The sequence below is a fragment of the Myodes glareolus genome, chromosome 16 (genome assembly GCF_982192425.1).
Source record: "Myodes glareolus chromosome 16, mMyoGla1.1, whole genome shotgun sequence".
NCBI classification, from domain to species: domain Eukaryota; kingdom Metazoa; phylum Chordata; class Mammalia; order Rodentia; family Cricetidae; genus Myodes; species Myodes glareolus.
In genome coordinates this window covers 29,257,036-29,279,766 of record NC_142041.1, presented here as the reverse complement: position 1 = coordinate 29,279,766, position 22,731 = coordinate 29,257,036, and the positions used below count along the sequence as shown (strand labels likewise).

Below are 22,731 nucleotides of genomic sequence, written 5' to 3'. Positions count from 1 at the left end.
CACTGCTGACTTATGTTGGGTGCATGGTCACTGCACCCCATCCTCCTCTCAGTTGCACATCTGTCATTATCCAGGACTGGCAGAGTTGGCTGTTGGGCCTCTCAGGAGATGGAGGGAGGAGAGATAATCCAGCCATCTGAGCTGTGTCATCCGACCTAATGTCCCCATCATGGAACAAACAGTGCATGCATATTCTCACCCTGCACAGGGTCTCAGAGATGCTCAGTGCTGCATGCCCGAGGCTGCCAGCTAGCCAGGACCAGGACAGGGCTACCCCACATTCTCTTCTCTAAGGGATGACCTGAGATCACGCCTCATCTGTTAAGATCTGATGGCTTAGCACATCTCTTCCTCCAAGGGTAGTGGACAAAGAACTGTGGTGTATGACCTCACCCCAGGGACCTCTGTATGAGTTTCGCCCTCCCTTTTAGTTTTTTTTCTCTCCCACAAGGGCCCAGAATGCCATGCATGTAATAATTGATCTGTCACACAGCTCACCCTGGGAATTAGGCTGTGGACCCAGAGGAGCATAGCAACTGGCTCAGGGGCACACTGCACAGTTGGAACCTTCAGCTGGGCCCTTGACTCCTGCTTCAGTGCTCCTTCTGCCATGACACAGTGGCCTCAATAGACCAGGCAGGTTGCAATGGGTGAGTAGTCACCAGGAAGGAAAATGACTGTCATCACAAGTGGGAAAAAAAAAAGTTGGCCCTACGATCTCAAGGGTATGTGATCTGGGAAAGGGAGCAGAAGTATATTCTATATATACACTTGCTGGTGCCCAGAACCTTGTTCTGCAAATACCCTGTGTTTGGCCGAACACTCTGTAGTCACCATCCAGAGATGCTTAAGCCTTTCATCCTTGAACTCGTGAGTCCGTGCGTGAGTGTGGCATGTGTGTGTCCACATGCATATGGAGGCTAAAAGTAAACCTCAGCTGTTGTTCCTCAGGAACCCTCTACCTTGATTCTGAGGCAGGGTCTCTGGAACATGGGCCTTGCCCATTGTCTTAGGTTGGCTGTCCGGCCAACAGCCCCAGGGATCCACCTGTCTTCATGTCCCCAACCTAGGGCAGCCAGTTACACTGCCAAACCTGGATTTTTACATACATGTTGGACATCAAGCTCAGATCTTTATGCTTGTATGGTAGGCCTCTTATTGGATCGAGCATATCTCCCACCTGCTGCTTATATTTTTACATTCAATTGGAACCTCAGCTCACAGGGACCCTACTTCTTCATCTCTGCTCCCTAGGGGATATTTTTGGAATCCAACTTCCCTGTCCCTGAATTGCACCCCCAGGCCCTCTCCTTCCTGACCAGATACCACCTGGACCCCCCCACCCACCCACCCAGTGCTTTCACCTGGGAATACTGAAGGTAAAAACATCTACTTCACCACAGTTAGCCCCCAGCCAAGACATAAAATACGCATAGGGAATGGAAATCTGTGGGTCAAGACAGTGGGAACTTAGATGAGGGTACAGGGGAGTGGGGATTCTGTTGTTACAGTGGTCAAGGGGATCGGCTTCCTACCCTTCCCCACTAGAACACAGTGCATCCATCCTATGTGTGATAGGAGTGGGGGCTTGAGGTCAGCAGCCTTGTCACACATGTGACATGTGTGCTCTGAGTTGAAGAACAAGAGTGCCTATGTTGACTGTGACATTACATAGTAAGAGAAACTATGGCAGAGCAAGAGAGACAATGAAAGGCTGCATTTTGTTGATACCTTTCCCCCTGCCTTTAAAAAAGGATTTATTTTATTTTTAATTATCTCTGTGTCTCTGTCTTTGTCTTCCCTGTCTCCCCCCCCAATCTAGTGTGTGTGTGTGCGTGTGTGTGTGTGGTGTGGATATGTACACATGTGTGTGTGTTTATGTGTGGTGTGGGTATGTACACATATATGTGTTTATATGTGGTGTGGGTATGTACACATGTGTGCAGGTGCCCACAAAGGCCAAAAGTAGATATTGGATTCTGTTTCTGCTTGAAACAGAACTCAGGTCCTATGCAAGAGCAACGTGTACTCCTAACTGCTGAGCCGTCTCTCCAGCCTACTGTCCTGCTCTTCAAATGGCCCTATGGTTCTATCACACAATTAACCCATTCAATTCTATATGCAGTCAATTGTCTTTGACGCTGTTCTATTGCTGTGAAGAGACACCAAGACCGTGGCAACTTTTATAAGAGAAAGCATTTAATTGAGGCTGGCTTACATTTTCAGATTGGTCCATCATCGTCATGGCAGGGGGTGTGATGGTGAGCGTGGCTCTGGAATAGTAGCTGAGAGCTGTACTGGAGTCCACCAAAACCTCAAGGTCCCCCAACCCCCAGTGACACACTTCCTCTAACAAGGCCACACCTATTAACCCTTGTCGTTCTTTCCAACAGTTCCTCTCCCTGGTGACTAAGCAAGCGTTCAGTTGTGAGAGCCTGTGGGGGCCAGTCTTATTCAAACCAGTACAGTCTTAGTCGCCTGTCCCATTGCCATGGAAAAATGCCAGACAAAAGCAACTCCAGGAAGGAAGGGCTGGTCCAGGCTTAGGGTTTGACGGTGCCCTAAGGTCCATCGTGACGGGGAATGCATGGCAGCAGGAGAGCAAGGCAGATGTCACATTGTGTCATAGTCCGGGAGCCCAGAGGAATGGATGCTCGCGCTCAGCGCACTTTCTCCTTTTCAGATGCTCCAGGACCGACATTGAGGGTGGCCATTCCAGCCTCAGTTCATCAATCTAGAAAGTTCCTCACAGGCATGCCCAGAGGTTTCCGTAGCTGATTCTAGATCCTGCCAAGGTGACAGTCATGATTAACCGTCACACCAGTCCTGCCTAGGAAACTCCTGCAGGATGGCAGGTGGTACTGGGCCATCTTATTTGGGGAGAGGGGCACCTGGGAAGTGTGAGGAGACCAGGAATTTGGATCCTGATTACTCAGAGAACTTCCCCATTCCTGCTTCCTCCTCTTTTCTCCCTGGACCAGGTCACAAATGACGACACCACCAGGAATAGAAACTTGCCCCTGAAAGTGGTTGTTTCTTAGACGCTACAGTGGGGAAGTGGCTCTTGTCACAATCCTCCTCTCATTTTATGACCTTGAACTTGCCCCCAGACGTGAAGTTCAGCACCCCCAAACATTCATCCTCTTGTCTCCCGCTTCCACGCCCAGCTGAGTGCTGTCTGCCTGCTGTTCGGAGGTGGGACTCACTTGTACCCTGGTGTGCTCAAGGCACCTTCGCAGCTTCTCATCCCACTTCAGGCCTTCCTCCTCTGGCCGTACTGACCTAGCCTTGCTTCTGGGGAGCCGTGTCCCTTGCTGACCACCCACTTGCAGCCACTGTTTTCTTCTTCCTCCGAGCCAGGCTGGGATTGATCACTGAAACGAGATGTCAGATATGCCTGCTCTCCCCTGTGGGCCTGCCTGGGGTGCACTCTCTTCTGGTAGTCAGGGGTGGTGCTGATTACATAACCAACCTCCCCAAGTTGTGTGGGTGTGGGAGTGGGGGATCAAAGGGCCTGGAGCAGCTTAGAGGAACCCTGCACTGAGGGCTTCCTAAGACCTGGAGGGCAGGGGCGGGAAAGGACGATCCAGGCTGCAGAAAAACGAGAGCCGATCCGGGACTGAAATTTCCAGGGTAAGGTAGTCAGTACAGCTAGAAGAGGAAGGCTTGTAAGTGGGATTAGAAGCTGGGACGGTGCCAAGGACATTAGTGTACAAGTGAGTCCCACCTCGGGACAGCAGCCAGCGAGGGGAGAAAGTCAACCAGCATTCGGATGGTTGTCAGGACACCAGGTCTCAACACTAGATGGGAAGTTTTGTTCTTTCTCAAAAGGGGAGCTATTAAGGGCAATTGGAGGCTGGAGGGCTGCAGGAGAATGGTTTTCACAAGCATTTGGATGTAGCCTGAGGAAGGAGAGCTGAGACAGAGGGACGGGCCAAGCTGTAGGGATAACACAGGTACTAAAGGGCAAAGGCCCTGGGAAGAGAAAAGAGGACAGACAAACAGATAGTGGCAGACACAGGATTCCAGTCACACAAAGACAGTAGTGTCTAGTTCCACCTTTGTGAGCCACAACGTGTAGCCAAACTCAAGCCAGGCAGGGCCCTAGAGAGCATGGCTGACAGGACCTGGGCACAGGGAAGAAAGGGGGGCTAGTGTTCAGTGTTGCCAAGTTTTGGCTGAGACAGATGAAGGAATTCCAGAGGTGGGTGGTGGTGACGGCTACATGAGAAGGTACTGAATCGTCCCAAGTGCCATAAAACTGGACACTTCAAAATGGCGAATGGCTGGGCTGTGGCGCATTAAGAAAAGGTGCGCCTAGCTGCACAGAGCCCTAGGTTCCGTCCCCAGCATCCTCCAAAAACAGTAAAAATATCATGTGATGTATATTTATCATGGGTAAAAAGAAAATCTAGCAATAAAAAGAGAAGAGTGTCAGGCGAGGGGTTAACAGAGCTGGAGGGGCAGGAACAGTGACTGGGCTGACCCAGGTGCTTGGTCCCTGGAGGCTGAAGGACATCATAGGAGCTCCCACACCTTCCCCTTCTCCTCTTCCTCCTCCTCTATCCTAAGCCACACCATAGGCCCTTGCCCATCCAGCTCCGAACTCTGGGCTCAGTTGGGAATAGAGAAGGATCAGATGGTATCAACATGGCTGCTTCAGGTTTTTCCTGAAGGAGGGCATAGGGAGACAGCTCTCTCAGGAGGTACAAGGGACATTTACCTGAGTTTTCAAGGGGGCTAGGTCAAGAGCCCAAGGGTGCTGTCTCTGTTCCTCTGATGGTGCTTCTGTACCAGGCCCAGGGCTTAGCTGTGAGGACAGAGGCAATTAAAACAAAGGTCTCCTCAGAGGGCCCTTATGGTCGGGTGATAGTGTGGGGGGCAAGAAGAGAAGTGGGGGCTCCTGCAGCTTCAGCAGATACATTATAGTGCCTGGCACCCCGTGAGCCTGCATGGTCTGTGCTCCAGCCCTGGACTGCACTCTTAGCTGCCTGACAATACTCATTCTTGCAGCATCCTATTGGGTGAGTCCTGGCAGTACTCTGCAGTCCAGTGAATCTCAGCTTTGTATTTGATCCTTTATTTCAGGGAGATCTTCAACAACCCTAAGCATACACATCAAGGAAGGTCAGGGTGAGCCCTCTTAGCCCTTGGTCTCCTCTAGGCATCTGGAGACACTTCCTCAGAGATCTCTGGGCACAGTTTCAAAGTCACCCATGTGATCGGATTCTGTCATTGTATAGTTGACTGAACAGAGGCCTCAAGAATTTAATGATGGTTACCCTGGTGCCTAACATCAAAATTAGTTCTCCAGTCGGTTGGGGGGGCTCTCCATCCCCAAAAACTCTTCCATTAGGAAACAGAGGCCTTGCAATTACCGTTATGAAAAGCAATCTCATCCAAGCCGTGTTTTAAAACTGAGCCTGCGGTGTTAGCTCTGAGTCTGTGTCCCTCTGACTCTGCCTGACCCCACCTTCAGTTTCCTTCCAGGGCCTACCCTCAGAGGAGAATCCTTCTTTATAGAACCCATCCCGTGAGCCAACCAGATGAGTGGGGCTTGAGGCTGACAAAGAATTCTGTGTTCTTCTTGGCTTATTTAACACAATGCCTCCTTACCTCTGTCATATTCACAAGGCACTTGACATTCAAGGGCTTAAAAAACCCTATGAAGTAGAGATTTTGAACTCAGTAATGACTCAGGGTGGATACGTCGTATAACTTCCCCGAATGCAACAAGAAGAACCCTGAAATTGGATGACGCCATCACCTCCAGTGGCGTCCTAGGGGTGGCCTGTGGCCGGGCCTGATATTTCTCCTTCAGCAGGTCCCAGAGTTGCCACCTACCTCTCTCATCTGGCTTCTTCCCCAGCTACTTCTGCCCAAGCTGCCTTCCGCGCGGATGCCTCTGTCCATGTTCTCGGGTTCTGGCTCACCTATCCTCTAGGACCCACGTGTGTGTGATTCTTCTCCTAAAGTCTTACTGAAAACCCCCCAGAAAATGAGTCAACTAGCAAAAACTAACAAGCATGGGACACTCCAGGGTTTCAGCACTGTCTGGATGCTCTCAGGTTGTTCCAAGGGACTCTGTCCCTGTGTTGTCTCTTCTTGTGTGATGGCTCTCCAGTGCGACCTGGGAGTGACTCTAAGACAATGTTTTCCTTTGTTTCACAAGATTCTGGTTTGTGGAGAAGTGTCTTAGAGACCTCGTGTCATGACAAGGAATTGGGGATTCTACTGCATGCTATTCTTTTGTGTTCTAGCTGTGTATTCAAAGTTTTGAGAAGTCCTATTGTCCACGTCTTGTGGGACTTGGTGCATTCTAAAGCCTTTGAGGACTGTCTGACCCCCACTTTTTATTGCTAAGACAAAACAACTGAGACTGGGTACCTTTAAAGATAAAGAACTTTATTTAGCTCACAGTTTTGGAGGTGAAAATCCAAAGTCAGGCAGCCCCATCTGTTCCCCTGCAGTGAGAGTCCTCTCGGCTGGATCATAACATGTCCGTGGAAACAAGGTGGACGGGAATGCCCGAAGCAGAAATCACACGGCAAGACCATGGCCCAGAAAGCAAGGGGACGGGGTCCTGGCTGTTTCTTTTGTCAACTTGACACAAGTTCTGGGAAGAGGAACTGCAACCAAGAAAATGCCTCCAACAGTTTGGGCGGTGGGCAAACCTGTGGGGCATTGCTTTGATGGATAATTGATTGATATAGGAGGGACCAGTCCGCCTGTGGGCAGTGCCACCTATGGGCAGGTGGTCCTGGGTCATATATAAAAAAACAGCATGAACAAACTGGAGCGTAACAAAATAAGCAGCACTCTTTCATGGCCTCTGCTTCAGTTCCCGCCTCCAGCTTCCTGCCCTGACTCCCCTCGGGAGGGAGAGTGACCCGAGAGTGGTGAGGTGAAATAAGCCCTTTCCTCCTCAAGTTGCTTTTGGTCAGTGTTTTATCCCAGCGATGGGCATCTTAAGGCGAAGGGCTTGTTTATAACCTTATTCTTATTCTTTTATCGTGACTCTTCTGATAGTAAATAACTCATCCCACAAGACCAGAATTGGTCCCTCCGGAAGGTGACGCTGGCAATGCCCTAACCACCTCCAACTAAGCCTCACCTCTTCTTAACGATATATAGTAGTTTTATGAGTTCTTTGAGAATTTCATGCAGTGTATTTTGATAATATTCACCTCTCTACTCCTCCCAGATATATCTCCACCTCTCTACCATCACGGCATCTTTTTTGAATGACCCATTGAGTCCAACTTGTGTTGTCCACATACTCCTGGATGTGGGGCCATCCTCTGGAATGGGGTAACCTGCCAGCTGGCCCTATCTCTTAAGGCCTCCAGTACCAGGCTGCCGCGCGAGGGCATTCAACAGTCACATCTGTAGTGGGTCACCCAAAAGCAAATGGAAATGAATGGGGGGGTGCATTTATGGTCTGAACTTCACATTCTTGGGATCTGGTCAAAGGAAGACTTCTGCCGAAGCTGAGGCTTTCTCAGAGGTTCTGTTTGAGAAGCTCGTCCTTATGCCTGTCACTCACTCTGCCTTCCCCTGTGGATGTGCCCACGCATGCGGATTTATACTAATGAAACATGCCCCTGCTCTCCAAAGTGGATGCTTCTTCTGGTGGCTAGTGAACTCCTTAATTGTCCTTAATTAACAAATCACAGGATTTAAGTGGATTGATAGTCTTCTCTCAGGGATAGGAGACAGAAATCTGCAGCAGCTTGCGTTCTCCAAGAGGAGAAAAGTCCAAAACCTTCTCGGGGGTACCAGAGACAAGTAGAAAAGCAGGCTGGGATGGTGTTAGTGAGAAGCTTCCTGCTATCAGCTGGGCTCTGAGGGTAAGGAACAAGGGGCTCATGGGAGAAATTGCTCAAAGAGGCATGAACCCGGTACTGGGGCCACAATGAGGTCAGGTTCCTGAGGAATTGCCAGAACTTCTTAGGGAGGCGACAGATAGGCCAGCCTTGTCATGTTATTATTTTTGTCAGGCTAAGGAAGAGAAGGGCTCACGGCCTTGCTGCCCCCCTCAGACTAGAGGGAGGCTTATGCACTGCGGTGAAGGGACACCCACAACTCTTAGGGACCCTGAGTCAAACCCAAGGCCATCTTTCAATTTCTTCATTGATAAAATGATCTCACTTAAGAGCCCCAGCTAGAATGAGTTCACAGGTGTGAATAGTTATGTTAGGGGCGTTGGGTGGCTTCCAGGAGGAGAAAGCAGGCACAGACTCGGTTCCCTTGGATAAGTCACTTCTTCCGGGGGAATATAATGAGGGGTCCCGTCCGTGGTTCTCTTGACCATGATATTCAGTGATTCCATGAAAAAGCTTCCACCAGAGAAATGCTAGAGGGCCCGAAGACCTGAGTTCAAATTGGGGACCTACCCCTTCTGGGTGCTGTGGGTTAGGTGAGTCACTGAACCTCCCTCAGCCCAGTGTCCTCTCTGAAAGGAGATATCACTAAATCCTCACGTGCATGGCAGACTGGAGAACCCGTGTGTGGTGCTTAATGGGTGGCTCTGCATTTGATATCAAAACCTAAGTTATGATAGGATGCTTTCTGTCAGGATTGACGAAAATGTGGTAGGTGGGGTGCCTGCACGCTGCAGGTGCTCACTTAACCCTCCTCCTTTAAAAGACTAATCTGACAGTTGCTGGCCCTTCCCACTGGGACACAGGGAAGACTGACTGGAGAATAACTGAACTCCTTAAGAATAAATTCATCGTCAAGTGCTCGCACCGTTGATAGCCACCCATTTGCTTCCGGTGACTGGCACTAACTAAAATGTATTCCATTGCACTGGGCAGACATTCCGTGGGTGGAGCACTTGCCACACAAGCAGGAGGACCGGAGTGAAGCCCTTGGGACCCTTGTAGGCTGAGCACGGCAGAGGCTGGAGAAACCCTGAAACCTGCAGGCCGCTAACCTGGTGTTCACAGGTGGGGGGGACGCAGGACTGGAACCTGAGGTCATGCTCTGACACATGTGCACATGCACACACACAGTGCAGTCATGCATGTCTCACACGCACATATCAAAGAAACAAAACACAAATCATTAAACCACACACCTTCGGGGCTTGCCCTTTGTTGGGAAGTGGAGAGAGGAGGAATTCAAATTAGCCGCTATGAAGCACATCCCACCTGTTGCTGGAGGGAAACTCTGACAGGGGGCTATCTCAAGGGCTTTTCCTCTTTCTGCCAGGTTGCCAGTTAGCCCAGAAGTTCGGAAGACAAGGACACACCCTTCCACAATGTCCTACAGACGAGAGCTGGAGAAATACCGTGACCTGGATGAAGATGAAATCCTGGGGGCCCTCACGGAGGAGGAGCTCAGGACTCTGGAAAGTGAGCTGGATGAGCTAGACCCTGATGTGAGTAGCAGAAAGGGGGACACTGGTCTTGGGGTGGGGCAGTGCCCCGGGAACTTGGTCAAGGGGCAGTTGATAGCTACTTGAGGGAGGGGCAGGTGGGCCAGTCCCAAAGCCACCAATGTCTTTCTCCTTATTTTTCAGTGTGTTGGGATGCTGTTGCCTTGGCAGGGTTATTTTTAAAATGTTGTATTGACTCATGATTCTCCAGAAAAACAGAACCAGTAAGACGGGTGTGTGTGAGGGAGTAAATGTATATCCTACTGAGAGATTTATAAGCAATTTGCTCATACGGTTTTGGAGACTGACAAACCCTGAGATGGGCACTTAGCAAGCTGGAGTCCAGGAGAGCTGATGATGCCAATCTGACCTAAATGCTCGTTGACTGAAGACCTAGACAAACTGATGCTGTTAGTCCAAAACAAGAAACTGTGGTCCAGCTGAGATCGTTAGGTAGGAGGCAATCCTCCTTCCTAGGGGAGGGTCAGCTTCTCAGGTCTATTTAGGCCTGTGACAGATGGGATGGACCATCCCACATCACAGAGGCCATCTGCCTAACGCAGCCCATAGGCACAAATGTTCATCTCTCCCAGAAACACCCTCCCAGATACAACCAGAATAACATCCGACCAAACGCCTGGCAACCCACAGCTCAGGAAAGGTGACTCATAGAATTGCCCATCACAAGCCCTCCTCATTGTTAACTTGGCCCCTGTATGTGTTTCTTCACACCAGAGGCAATTATTAGCAAATGAAGACAACAGCATGTCATAACTGTGCCCAACATGATACTCTGTATGACAGAAAAATTCCTCCTCTTAAGGAGGGAAGGTTAAAAATCTCTAGTGATGTTTATTTAAACACTGTAATGGAAAATTAATATTTAAATAGTACCACAACATGTGAATACAATGTATGCTACATGAAAATACTGAAGGTGAGAGGTCAAGGAGCTTTGCTGTGCTCATACGTGTTTGGGGAGGAGGAGGGGATGGATACTCATGGCAGCGGCAGCCCTGGCTCCTCTAAGCGGTCAGATGGAGGCAGCCAGCATCTCTGACAGCCTTCTTCCATCACCCGTCCTGCACAGCCTCTGCCCTTAGCAAGCACCTCTGCTGACTGTGGTTCGTGACCTGATGGGGTGACCCTGAGCCTCATGCCTGAATGGTTTGTGTTAACAGTTCTCAGGTTAGGCTGTTGGCGCCCTCCACCAGCATTCACCACAGCAGCCCCAGGAGCTACCCCAAGGGTTCCCGCCCCCCACCTTCCAGACCTCTGCTGCAGAGCAGATGGTAGTCAGCTTCAGCCCCCACCCCGCTCACCTGTTAATTCTGAGGCATAAGGAAAGCCAGAGGCCAGGTGGCAGTGTTAACCTCCTGCTCGGTGAAATCATTGTACGTCCTGTGACGGAAACCTTTGCTCCTTCGGAACAGACGCAAAACGGTTGCTAATGGTTCACTAAGGGTGACATTGTGGGCCACCGCTCCAGTGCCCAACCTTGAATCCTGGGCCTGTGGGTCTTGGCTCTGAGGAAAACAGCGCCACATGAGGCCCCTGATTCACAGCACAAGCAGATTCCTAGGGAGTCTTGCCCCAGCACTGCAAGGCCCCCCCTCCTGGCTAGCACTGCAAGGTTCACCCCTGGCTAACACTGCAAGGCTCCACCCCCTGGTTTAGCCCTGCAGCAGTCCTCAGAGGGCCATTGTGTTGTTATTACACACCCCCTGCACAACAGGTTGGAATAAATTGCGCAATAGAGAACACCAAGGCCCCTCTCACGTGTTTTAGGTTTCATAAGCAAATTTCACAGTTGGCATATTTAGGAATGCTCAAGACTTCTCCTGTGTAGTCGGGGTGCCTCAGTGATGTCTTATTTGGCAAGCCCCACCAGAGACCTTCCCATCAGTCTCCTGGACAGGTCTCGGTTCTCCAGCCTATAACTATATGCCAGGTCTCAGCACAAGCAGAAGCAGATATGAATGGCATTAAAGATGGAACTTGCATGCCCCTTTTAAAGCCAGACATTGCTCAGCTCTGACCTAGCAGTGGTCCATAAAGCAAACATAGGCCATTGTGGCTGAGGTACAGTGAGTAAGGCTCAGCAGGGACCACACAAGGCCAGATTTAGATGCCCCACCTCCCACCCAAGGCCCTGTTTTTGATACACGTGACCTTGAACTGGCTTCGGTCTGTCCTTCTCCAGGCCGTGGTGTCCCACCAGTAAAACAATGGAGTTGGTTGGACCCTTTCAGGGCTCAGTGTCAGGTACTGTTTTCATCTACAGACTAGACTTCTTCCTGGATAGCCTAGACTGCTTGTTTAAGTGCTGGTCCCCAGTCCCCCGAAAGACATCCATCTAACAAGTATGTCCTCATCTTGCTGTTTGCAATGCTTCCAACCATTAATTTGCTTCCTTGGTGGGGCTGTTCAAGGTGGCCAGCAAGAGGCCTTGGTGGTCTTAGGGCCTTCCTCCCCCTGCTGCCTCCATTCAGAGGAAACAGCAATGGAAACAAAGCAAAGGAACGCCAGAGTTTCTGTTCCAACTATTTTCTAGATCACTGTTCCATAGAATCACAAGAGGGAATCTCAAGAGTGAGAATACAAGCCATGTGACTGCCCACAGTTGTCTTGGTGCTGGGTGCCATCCTGGAACCTGGCACAGATACTGCCTCTGGTTGGCTCAAGGTGTGCCAGGTGGGCAGGATAGATTACACCCTAGGAACAGATGGAGCTCAGAGCGGGGATCGCTCCCTCCTGGTGGGAGGTTCCACAGAGCAGTTGAGGTTGGAATCTCGCCCTAGGTTTTCAAAGTCAAGAATAAAAGCAAAGAATTCCAGTTGAGTGTGGTTCCCTGTGTCAGGGTTTGCTGGGAGGAAGAGTCTCAGTGTGGTTTCTGCAGAAAGTCAGATATGACTAGAAAAAGGAAAGGGGTGCATAATGGAGTCGAGGTGGCAAGGTGGCCCCTGGGGAGCCTCTCAAAGGGAGGCAATTCCATGTGGCTTAATGGTTTGGGCGCTAACCCGGGAGATGTTAGACCAGATAGGAGGTGAAAGGGGTTCCTGTGGGAGTCTTGCATCCTGGGAGCTCCTGTGAGCATATGCTTTTTCTGAAGATAAGGATGTTTCCTGCCCCACAGATGTACCCTGTAGGGAGTGGAATCTGTACCATTCCCCAGGAGCAGTGTAACCACCCACTCCACTCCAGACACCTGGCTGCCTACTGTGTATGGCCCTTTGCTCTTTGGCGTGATCCTGAGCTGAAGTGTGGGGATGAGGTCAGCTGAGGCTGTGGCTGCAAATAGGGCAGGTGATGACAGGGGTCAGAAGCCAGTGTCAGCCCCAGGAGGGTGGAGCCTCTCAGAACCAAGATTTTAGTTTCCAAGGACCGTGGAGAGGCTCTAGCTTGGACCCCGCTTCACCCCTAAACCAACAAAGAGCTCCCACACCACAGAGAATCCCCTATTCAAATAGCAGGTGGTGTGGCCTCTGTACCAGGTACCAGACAGCCTGCTCAGCCTGGAAGGTAGCAGGAAAGAGGCTACTCTGTGGGTACCACAGGAGGGAGGGGGAGGGAACGGGAGGTTCAGACTGCTGCCCAGCTTACCGGCTCAGGGAACAGGGTGCCAGGAGTCAGATTGCAATCTGGAGAGAGACATAGATCCTGGAGCAGGCACCAGAGACCTACCATTCTCAGCTACTGCGGTTTCAAAAGTGACTTTTCTTCAAAGGCTCCTTTCTCTCTCTCAGTTCAGAGAAGAAAAGAGAAACCAAAGAGGAGGGGAGATGGAGTGGTAGAGTTAGTGTCCCAGACGCACAATGTACCCCTTCACTGAGATGGGCTCCCTTGCCTGAGTTACCAGACAGCTGAGTTCTGAAAGGCGAATGAGGCTCGCTCCATCCCAGAACAAAACATTCCAGCTCCAGTTTCACTGGGCCTGGGCCCAGATTTGTAATCAGGACTCTGGGAGAGGCTGAAGGTATGCAGGCCTGGAGGAGGGGCACCCAACAGGTGCCCAGTCCCTCCCCCCACCCCTTTTACAGAGCAGAATCAGAGTCCAGAGAGGGAAAGGAGCCTGCCCCTAGGGCAGATGTCCGTCAGAAGCAGAGCCGCTCCTGAGGCCTCAGTGTCTAGACACTATGCCTGGATAGATTCCACACTCCTGCGTTTATTTTTGTGTCATAGTACGATGTGGCGCTTAGTAGGTGCACATGCCGCTCTAAGGCCTCGGAAGACATAGCTCGCTTAGCTTTCGCCGTGATCCTGGGAGGCAGGTGCCCTTGTCATCCAAGTTCTGAGAGGCAGGGCACCTTGTCCAACGTCTCACAAGTAGGCAGTGACAGAGCCCAAACGTGGTCCTGGAGTTCACACCCTGGCCACGTTTCTAAGGCCTCGTGGGATGTTGGAGGAAGAGAGTTGGGGCCACAGATGTGCTGTGGCTTTGTGGTTCCAGCAGCTGCACATGTAAACCATCCCCTTTCTTTCTGGTAGATCATGGAAACACCGATAGTGGTGTCTGGCCTGCTCGGCCCCAGGCTCAGGCCTGTGTCTTTTCCTGTTTGGATCTCAGTTCACTTCTCAGTGAAGTATGGTCCAGATGGCTTGAAAGCCCCTGGGATTCTGTCCACTTGTAATTTTCTGAGCCCCCTCCTGTCGGTGCCTGATGGCAACAAACACTTCAGAGCATGGTGTGTGGGGTTATGCAACTGTTAGGCCCCAGTGTCATGTGACAGAGTTGAGTAGAACACTTGAAAAGTAGCGTCGCCACAGAGGATTCCAAACTTGTGCACATTAGGAAAAAAAAAAAAAGAGGCTCGAAACTTAGTGTCTCTCACTCTGGAAAAACTCGAGCTTATCATGAGATTGCTGCCCTTGGACTCCCTTGGGAAAGGAATGCCTCATGCGCTAAAAGTGTCTGCTGTTGACTGATTCCCCAGCCCTGCCCTTTCTCTCCATGCACTGAAGTGGGTGCTGTGCTGCAGCCCAGCCAGCTCCTCGCTCCGATCGCCTCTGTGCTGGGCAGTGGGAGAAATGAGCACGGGAAGGGCGAGTCGTGCCAGTGATGGGTGCCAGCAGCAGTGGGTAGGTTCCTGCACCATTCCCAGACCTTTGCAGTGGATGGGTCAGATGGTGCATGGACCTTCTAGTACTCTGAGAGGGTTCAGCATTTAGCTCCATCTTAAGATGGGGAAACTAGCCAGGCAGTGATGGCACACACCTGTAATCCCACCACTTGGGAGGCAGAAGCAGGTGGGTCTTGGTGAGTTCGAGGCCAGCATGGTCTACAGAGTGAGTCCCAGGACAGCTAGGACTGTTTCACAGAAAGACCCTGTCTCAAACAAACAAACCAAAACCAAAACCAAAAAGATGGGGAAACTGAGGCTCAGAATGAGGGTTAGGTTACCATATCTCAGTGCCTCATAAGCATGAGAACTTGATTTTGATCCCCAGATCCTAAATAAGAATGCCAGGAGAGAGGCTCTCCCCTGAATTCCCAGTGCTTAGAGTGAGGAAGGGGAAGACATTGATTCCTGGAGCTTATTGGCCAGCCAGCTAACCAGTCAGTCTAACCAGTCAGTCTAACCAGCCAGCTAACCAGTCAGTGAGCCCTGTGTTTAGTAAGAGACCCTGTATCCTTAAATACTTTGGCTTCCACATAACACAGGAACAGGCAGGAAAGGGTACCAGCATGGGCATGTTCAATTACTCACTCACACACACACACACACACACACACACACACACACACACACAAACACACACACACACACAGTTAAAATAAATAAAGAAAAAATTAAGAGGCTGCCAACAAATAATTTCTTAACATTGCTTGCTAATGAGATTTTGAGGGGAAATTGCCTATTTTAAAAGGCTTTTTACAGGAGAGAAGGTGGATTAATCCCAACCTTATATAGGAATTGGAGCCTAAGTGTTGATTTTGAAGTCAGCTGCTGGGAACTGGTGTCACAGTATCACCACAGAAACACTAAGGGAAGCAGCCTGTCTGCGAGGCCTGCCGTAATATGATTCTGTGTAGACATGCTCTTGCGTGCCAGGGGTTCTGCATTTCATGGCAATTGTCATAAAGCTCCACAAAGATCCTGTGATTGAACCCATGGCGGCAGGAGTCAATGCCATTCTACGAATGGGGCTAGGGTAATGTGGAGAACCATACTGCTGTTAAATGGTGGACTGTAATCAGCAGATACTTTCTGGGCTTATGTGTCAAAGGTTCTAAAAGCAAGGGGTGTATATGCATACATATATGCATGCACATGTACAGGCACACACACAAATACATGCATGCTCACACCATGCACATATGTGCACATTTGCACACAGAGACATGCATGTATAAACTTGCAAGTACATGCACATACAAACAAACATACACTGCAATATGCATATAAAATACAGGAGAAAGGACCTGACTGTGGCATCCTCCTGGGCATACGCTGTTTGGTTGGTACTGTCTTTGACCAAGCCATCATACCAGTCCCATGGGTCCCATGACCATGGTAGTGATGAAAATCAACAATGGCGAGACCGTGAACCCAAGAGAGGGGAAAAGCTTACCAAAGATCACACCCCTGGGTCAGCAGCAGGGTCATGGGTAGGACCTGGACCTCCAAGTCTGACCCTACAGAATGGCACATCCTCCCATGCCCCAGTTCAGGCTCGCCTGACCATCCCAGGAGCAGCCAAGTTTGGTCCATGGGGCTGTGATGCTTCCCTTGTAACACAAACCGGCAGAATTGCAAGCCCAGGACAGAAGTAAACAGTTGGAATGGAAAGAAATAAATCTCTCCTCTAAAAATAGGCTCTCATCCTTAGAAACACTGCCCAGCAGTGTGAGCAGAGCTGGGGAGGGGCTTGGCCAGCGAGGATGAGAGTCAGACCAGGCCGAAGTGTCCCCCGCCCCCCCCCCCCGTCTCCTGACACCTCTTCTTCACCCTTCTCCACTCTCCATGCTTCCCAATGTACCCCCCCCCCCTCTTTACTGCCACTAGAACAAGAGTCCTTCACACATTAGGTGGAAAATCCTTCCATTCTGTAGGATGACAACCCCCCTCGACACCTGGAGCTCGCTGCATCCAGCATGGCACCTCCTCCACAAGCGTTTTCTGTTTTCTATTTTGACATATTTAATAACAGAAGGAGAATGAACCACACAACCTACATCCCCACTGTCCACATTGAACAGATCCTAAAATCTCACTGTCTTGGACTCATACCCTTCTTAAAAAGGAAAGTTAACTCTGTGACGAGAGCCTGAAGCCAACCTCTCACCTTAGCCTAATCTCTACCTCTCCCCAGCCCCGTGAGCAGTTCTGCCCCTCAGGCAGCAAACCAGATGCCCACAGCATCCCGTGGGGGGTGAAGATGAAAGAAAGAAGTCAGTGGCCTCATGGCTCATCTTTCATTTTTCCCATCTTTGAAAAGACTTGTATACAATGAAGTTCACAGTGTTTAAAGAGATTCGCTGCACAGAAAAAGAAATGTCATGTGCCATAAGCTTTGTGGAAGAAAAACAGCATCCAAAACAATTAGACAGAGTAACTGACTTTGACATCCACGTCAGAAACAACAGGGAATGGCGGGGACTAAGGTTTGTAAGTGGGAGTTTGTCTAAAGGACACGTGATTTGGGCTCTGCTGATTGGTGCCCGCATGAGCATACAGGTTCATTATTGTCGTGCAGATAAAATTTTTGAGAGGTGAAGAAAATCTTGTGTTTCATGTGCAAGCCCCTGGTTTTGAAGCATTTTATCGATATACTCAAGACCAAACCCAAAACATCCAAACTTCTGTATTTCTTTGGGTCATAGATATCTCCATTTGCAGGTCTGTCTTCTACTCTATATGACAAGGTTTTGGTTTTATTTTTTGTTTAACATATATATGTACACACGTGTATGTGTGTGTATATATATATATATACATATATGTGTGTGTGTGTGATTATATCAAAATGATCTTGGCTGCTAAAATGATGTCTCTGCAGATAAAGTACTTCCTGTGCAAGCATGGGACCAAAGTTTGGATCCCCAGCACCCACAGGTCTGACCCTGGATGCTTGTAATACTGGTACTGGGGAGTGGGGAGCAGATATAGGTGGATCAGGCTTGCTGGCAGCTAATCTAGCTGACCAAATGAGCTCTAAGTTCCATGAGAAGCCCTAACTTGCTGTGGGATAATGCTCTTGTACCCTGTAAAGATTTGTCACTTGTATTGGTTTAATAAAATGCTGATTGACCAGTGCCAGGCAGGAAGTATAGGCAACCAGATTAAGAGAATTCTGGGAAGAGGAAAGGCTCAGTCTGCAGTCACCACCCAGAGGAAGCGAGTTGAGAGTGCTCCACTGAGTAAGGTACCAAGCCATGTGACTAAACATAGATAAGAATTATGGATTAATTTAAGTTGTAAGAGCTAGTTAATAATAAGCCTGAGCTAATAGGTCAAATAGTTTAAAATTAATATAAGCCTCTGTGTGTTTTTTTTGGAACTGAAAAGCTGTGGGACTGGGTAGGACAGAAACTTCTGTCCATACTGTCTCGAAAAGTAAGGTGAAGTGACTGAGGAAGACATGCCAGCATCAGCCTCTGGCCTCGTACACACATGCATACAATTCATACACCAGCACTTGCATGCAGCAAAAAAAGAACAAAAGAGAAACAAAGAACACTGAATGTTGTCTGGCATACAGTTTGGACCTAACAAATGTTTGTTGCACCTGAATGCTTTTTGAGACTCAGACCCACATCATAACACCCCCCCCCCCCCCCGGAGTTTGACAGAAGTAGAGCCTGGCTTCTGATCTGGTTCTCCTGCTGGGCCCACCTGACTTCCAGGATGTAGGCCTAGGGCACAATAAGGAGGAAGGATGGCCTGTTTGTCAAGGGAAGCCTGGGCTGTCCAGCATGGGACCTCAGTGAAGTCCTCCCCTCCTGACTCCCAATGTTCCCCGGCACCCATCCTGAAGGCTATACCCCTTGCTCCATCCTTTAATTTGGGGAGTGATAGGGCTTAGTCATAGAGCAGTACCCAGACCAACAGAAGCATGCTGTGCATGTACCCCTCCCTACACACACACTATTTATTTTTTTAGACATAACTGATTTCTTTGGCAAAAGTAATAGAATCGTTTATTTTCGTTGCCATGGAGAATCAGGTTAAGGGCCGTTCTGTGCATGGCTAACCATCCATCGCCCGAGCGCCTGCAGATCCTTGAGCACACTCGTTATAAACTCGTTATAAACAGTGTCATTTGTATGCAAACGTGGGCCGCCTGCCCTGGGGCTTTTAAGTCTGAAATCATTAGCGCAGAGGATCTTTTTAGATTTCCTAACAGAGTTTTCAGAAGTCGGCAGCCCTTTGTTATAGCACATCGTGTCCCGGGACAACGGTGCACATGCGCACATCTCAAGCCCGTAGTGGTCTAGCCTGCGAGGTTCCTGACACAGCCCCCACTACATGTAACAATGAGGGCTGCAGAAACTTCATCTTAAGGCTTGCGGGTGATTTTCAGGCTGTGAGGTCCCAGAGACAGCCCCTCTGCTGTGCTTCAGATGTCTGGGCTCCAGCTTGTGGGTATGAAGGTCAAACTAAGATGCGGCACACCTGAGTCCACTGTGTAACAGGAAGCTGATGTTTAAAAGGCCCCATGTGGTATCACACACCTGTTACCCCAGGAACTTGGGAGGCTGCTGCAGGAAGATTGCTAGTTTGAGGTCAACCTGGACTATATAGTAAGTTTGAGACTTTGTCTTAAAAATAAACAATAATTAAAAAAATAAGTACCATAGGAAATGTGGTTAGTTTCCCCTCTATGATTATTTCCAAGAATATTTTAAACTTCGTGCTTCTATCATTTAAAAGCATTCTTTTTTTTTTAGTTTTTTTTAGTTGTTTTTTAAAGTTTTTTTTTTTAGTTTAACTTTGTTTTAGCTGTATTTAGTTTGTTTGGTTTTTAGTTTTTTAGTTTGTTTTTGTTTGTTTGTTTGTTTGAGACAAGGTCTCGCTACATAGCCCTAGCTATGTAAACGAGGCTGGTCTCAAACTCACAGAGATCTGCCAGCTTCTGCCTCCCCAATGCTGACATTAAAAGCATGTACTGCCATGCCCAGCTTAAAAACGTTTTTAATTAAAAACCCATGTGTATACCTCTTTCTCTAGCCCAGTTCCAGGAGTGGGCAGAACACTACAAGAAGGAATGTCCTGACTTCCTCCATGTGGGATTTTAGTATGATAGCAAACTTGGATCAGACGTGGCAACTTGGCAGGCCACGACTGAGACTACTTTTTTATTTGTCCTGGGTGTTATTTTGCAAATGGTTAGATTACATGTCAATGTTCTCAAATCAAAAGAGTTCACATTAAAATAAGCAGGTTTAATCAGCCCCCTCCCCCCCCCCCACACAGTTGTACAGGTCATCAGTTTGCGGAGCTAGGCTCAAAAGCCACATGCCACAGTCAGCATTGCTCCCAAGGGTCCCACAGCTGTCAGTGTAAGCTGATATCAGAGCCTATAAATCCATTCCTTAAACCCAGATGGACTTTTTCTTCGAAGGCAAAATGGTGGCCCCTGTGGCGAAGCCAGAGTTCTTGTGTGGTAGGCTTACTGTAGGCATACTTCAAGAGAATGGGACTCAGATTCCTTGAGACAAATGGCTCCCCTTGCCCACAGGCTGGCAAACAGCCTGGTACTCTGTCCAGTGGGGTGGCCCCTTTAAGGACATTGACCAAGATGATTGAGATTTCTCTTCTGTATGCGCTCCACCCTCATCACCTCCCAGTGTCTTTGCTTCACCTGGTTGGGTCCTGACTCTATATACCTGCAGATAGCCTGGACACACATTCATAATGCTCACTCTGTAGATGTTTGTTGAGTCATTTTTGTAAAAGGTGATGAAAGATATGTTCTACATACATATACGTGATCTTGATATACATATTCTCCTGGCCACCAAGATGGGGATGAAGGATCTTCCCCACACTGACTTACCTGGGTCTGAGAGTCAAGTTTTGGTTCTCAGCAAACCTGATAGGTGATCCAAAGCAGTATTTTCTCTCTACCATCTCCTTATGGTTCGAGCTGGTTCTGACCTGCTCAGTCCCAGCGTCCCTGCTGGCCCTAGCCTGAGAACAGCCTCCCTTCACAGCATCCCAGGATCGCTTGAGTTCATTGTTGCTTTGGCTATTTTGATACTCTTTTCTCACTGGGAAAAAAAAAAAACAGCTTTATTTATTTATTTATTTATTTATTTATTTATTTATTTATTTTGGACATAAGCCACGCATCATCCAATTTATCCATTTAGAGTAGACGATTCAGTTTTTTAAGTCTATTCACAGCTACCCAGCCTTCACCACAGCCAATTTAAAAACACTTCTGTCACCTCAGACAGGGAACTTCTTGACTTGCCGCTCAGCCCCTCTCTTACTCGTCTGTCTTAGCTCAGGCTGGTGGAATGGTGCACAGCAGAGCACAGTTTTCTCATCTAGAACCATCTTTTCTAGAAGAGCCTTGAGTTCTGGAGGCTTGGAAGCTCCAGAGTAGAGTCTGGCGTCTGGGGGGTTTCTCATGGAGAATCCCTTTCTGGCTTGGGCTCAGCTGCCTTCTCACTGTGTCCTCTTGTGACAGATGGCCGAGGAAGGACACAGCAAGCTCTGCGAAGTCTCCTCTTGGGAGGACTCTAATCCGAATGGATCAGGGTTCTGTCTTCATGACCTCAGTTCTCCCTTAGCATTTCCACACAGATCCTACCTCTACTACAGTCGTGTTGGGAATCAGGGCTCCAGTGTGTGGCTTGGGGGTAAGGGGCAGAGCTCAATCAGTAGCACCAGCCCTGGAGCAACAAATTAGGTACTTTTTGGCTTCATAGACTGGGCTATTTTGGACATCACATTGCAGAGAATTATGGAGTTGGCCTGGTCAGGCTGCCTTGAGAGACACACATCATAGTTTTTCAGGTTAGAGTTCATGACTCCTGGGCACTGTGTGCCTTTCAGTACCTGAGAAACCAAGGTACCCCCCTCAGGCAGTGAGACAGTCAGGCCTCCTGTGTACCTTTGTGTTCCCTAAAAGTCAGGGAAGCATATAGAAGCTTGACTGAACAGTTGGTCCTAGAAGTTAATTAATCTTGTATACCCTGTATATCCTGCAAACGTCATTGCATGCTGGCAACTTCAGTTGAATTGATCCTGGCAACCGCCGTTATATTCCGTTTCTGATAAGGTAACAAGTCTGATGGCTTGCAATAAACTTGACTCGGCTTCAGTCTTGCTGAGACCCCTCCACCCAGATCCGGTTTTAATTTCCACTGACCATATCAGGAGACCCTGCCTTGTTAAGTAAGTGCTGGTGCTTACGTCACATAAATTACAGCATATAATAATTGCTTTGTGTCTGACTTTCTTTCACTTAGCATGCTTTCCTATTCACTCATGCTGTGGTGCTCTATTCATTTTCAAGGTCTGACAGCTTCCAGTAGCATAGATCTACCATATTTTACTTATTCGTCCATTAATTGATGGAATTTAGCACGTTTATTTTTCGGCCTTTATTAATCATGCCTTGTGTACATTTGCATATAAGTTTTGTGGCTAACCTATGGTTTGAATTATTTTCCCATTTCTAACTACAAATTCTGGGTCATAAAGTAATTTTATTTCTTAGCTCAGGCCAGTGTAATAAAACACTGTAGAGTGCGGGGCTTACGCGCGAGAAACAAGTTCTGGAGGCGTGGAAGCCCCGGGATAGAGTCTGGAGTCTGGAGGATAGAGCTTCTTCAGAAACCTCCGAGCTGCTTTCCAAAGAGTCTATGTATTATCACACGCCTGCCGGCTGCCAAGGTCCAGTCCGACCATGTTCCTGCCAACACGTGTGTTTTTTATGGTGCCTGTCTAGCGTGAGTTGCACTTTGTTGATGGCTAGTGGTACTAAGTGTCTTCTCATGTGTTTAGTGGACATCTTTAAAAGAGGTTTATGGTTTGGTTTGACTTTTCTTTTTTTGAGACAGGGTCTCATTGTGTAGCCCAAAGTGACTTCAAACTCCGTGTCTTGCCAGCTTCAGCTGAGATTACAGGCATGTGCTACTTCACCCAGCTTATCAGGGATGTTTTATAATAAAAAATGTATTTATTTTGTGTAGGGGGTTATATGTGTATACGTGTTCATGAGTGTGCATGTGGGGGTATATGTGTATACATGTTCATGAATGTGCATGTGGGGGTGTATGTATATACGTGTTCATGAGTGTGCATGTGGGAGGTATATGTGTATACATGTTCATTAGTGTGCATATGGTGACCAGAGATCAATGTCTAGTTTCTTCCTTGTTAGTTTCTCAC

At 48.8% G+C, this 22,731-nt stretch overlaps 1 protein-coding gene across 4 annotated transcripts in view; it reads left to right on the top strand.

Annotated features, from left to right (window-relative positions):
• Positions 1-22,731, top strand: part of Tmod1 (tropomodulin 1) — a 74,772-nt gene that overhangs the window by 10,406 nt on the left and 41,635 nt on the right. For 3 of the 4 annotated variants that reach the window (XM_048419966.3, XM_048419967.3, XM_085677192.2), the window contains exon 2: positions 9,217-9,385. In XM_048419966.3, coding sequence (XP_048275923.1) covers positions 9,266-9,385 — 120 coding nt within the window. In that variant the 5' untranslated portion in view covers positions 9,217-9,265. Of the gene's footprint in view, positions 1-9,216; positions 9,386-22,731 lie in introns of those variants that run through there. The other variant, XM_048419968.3, reaches the window with a different exon arrangement.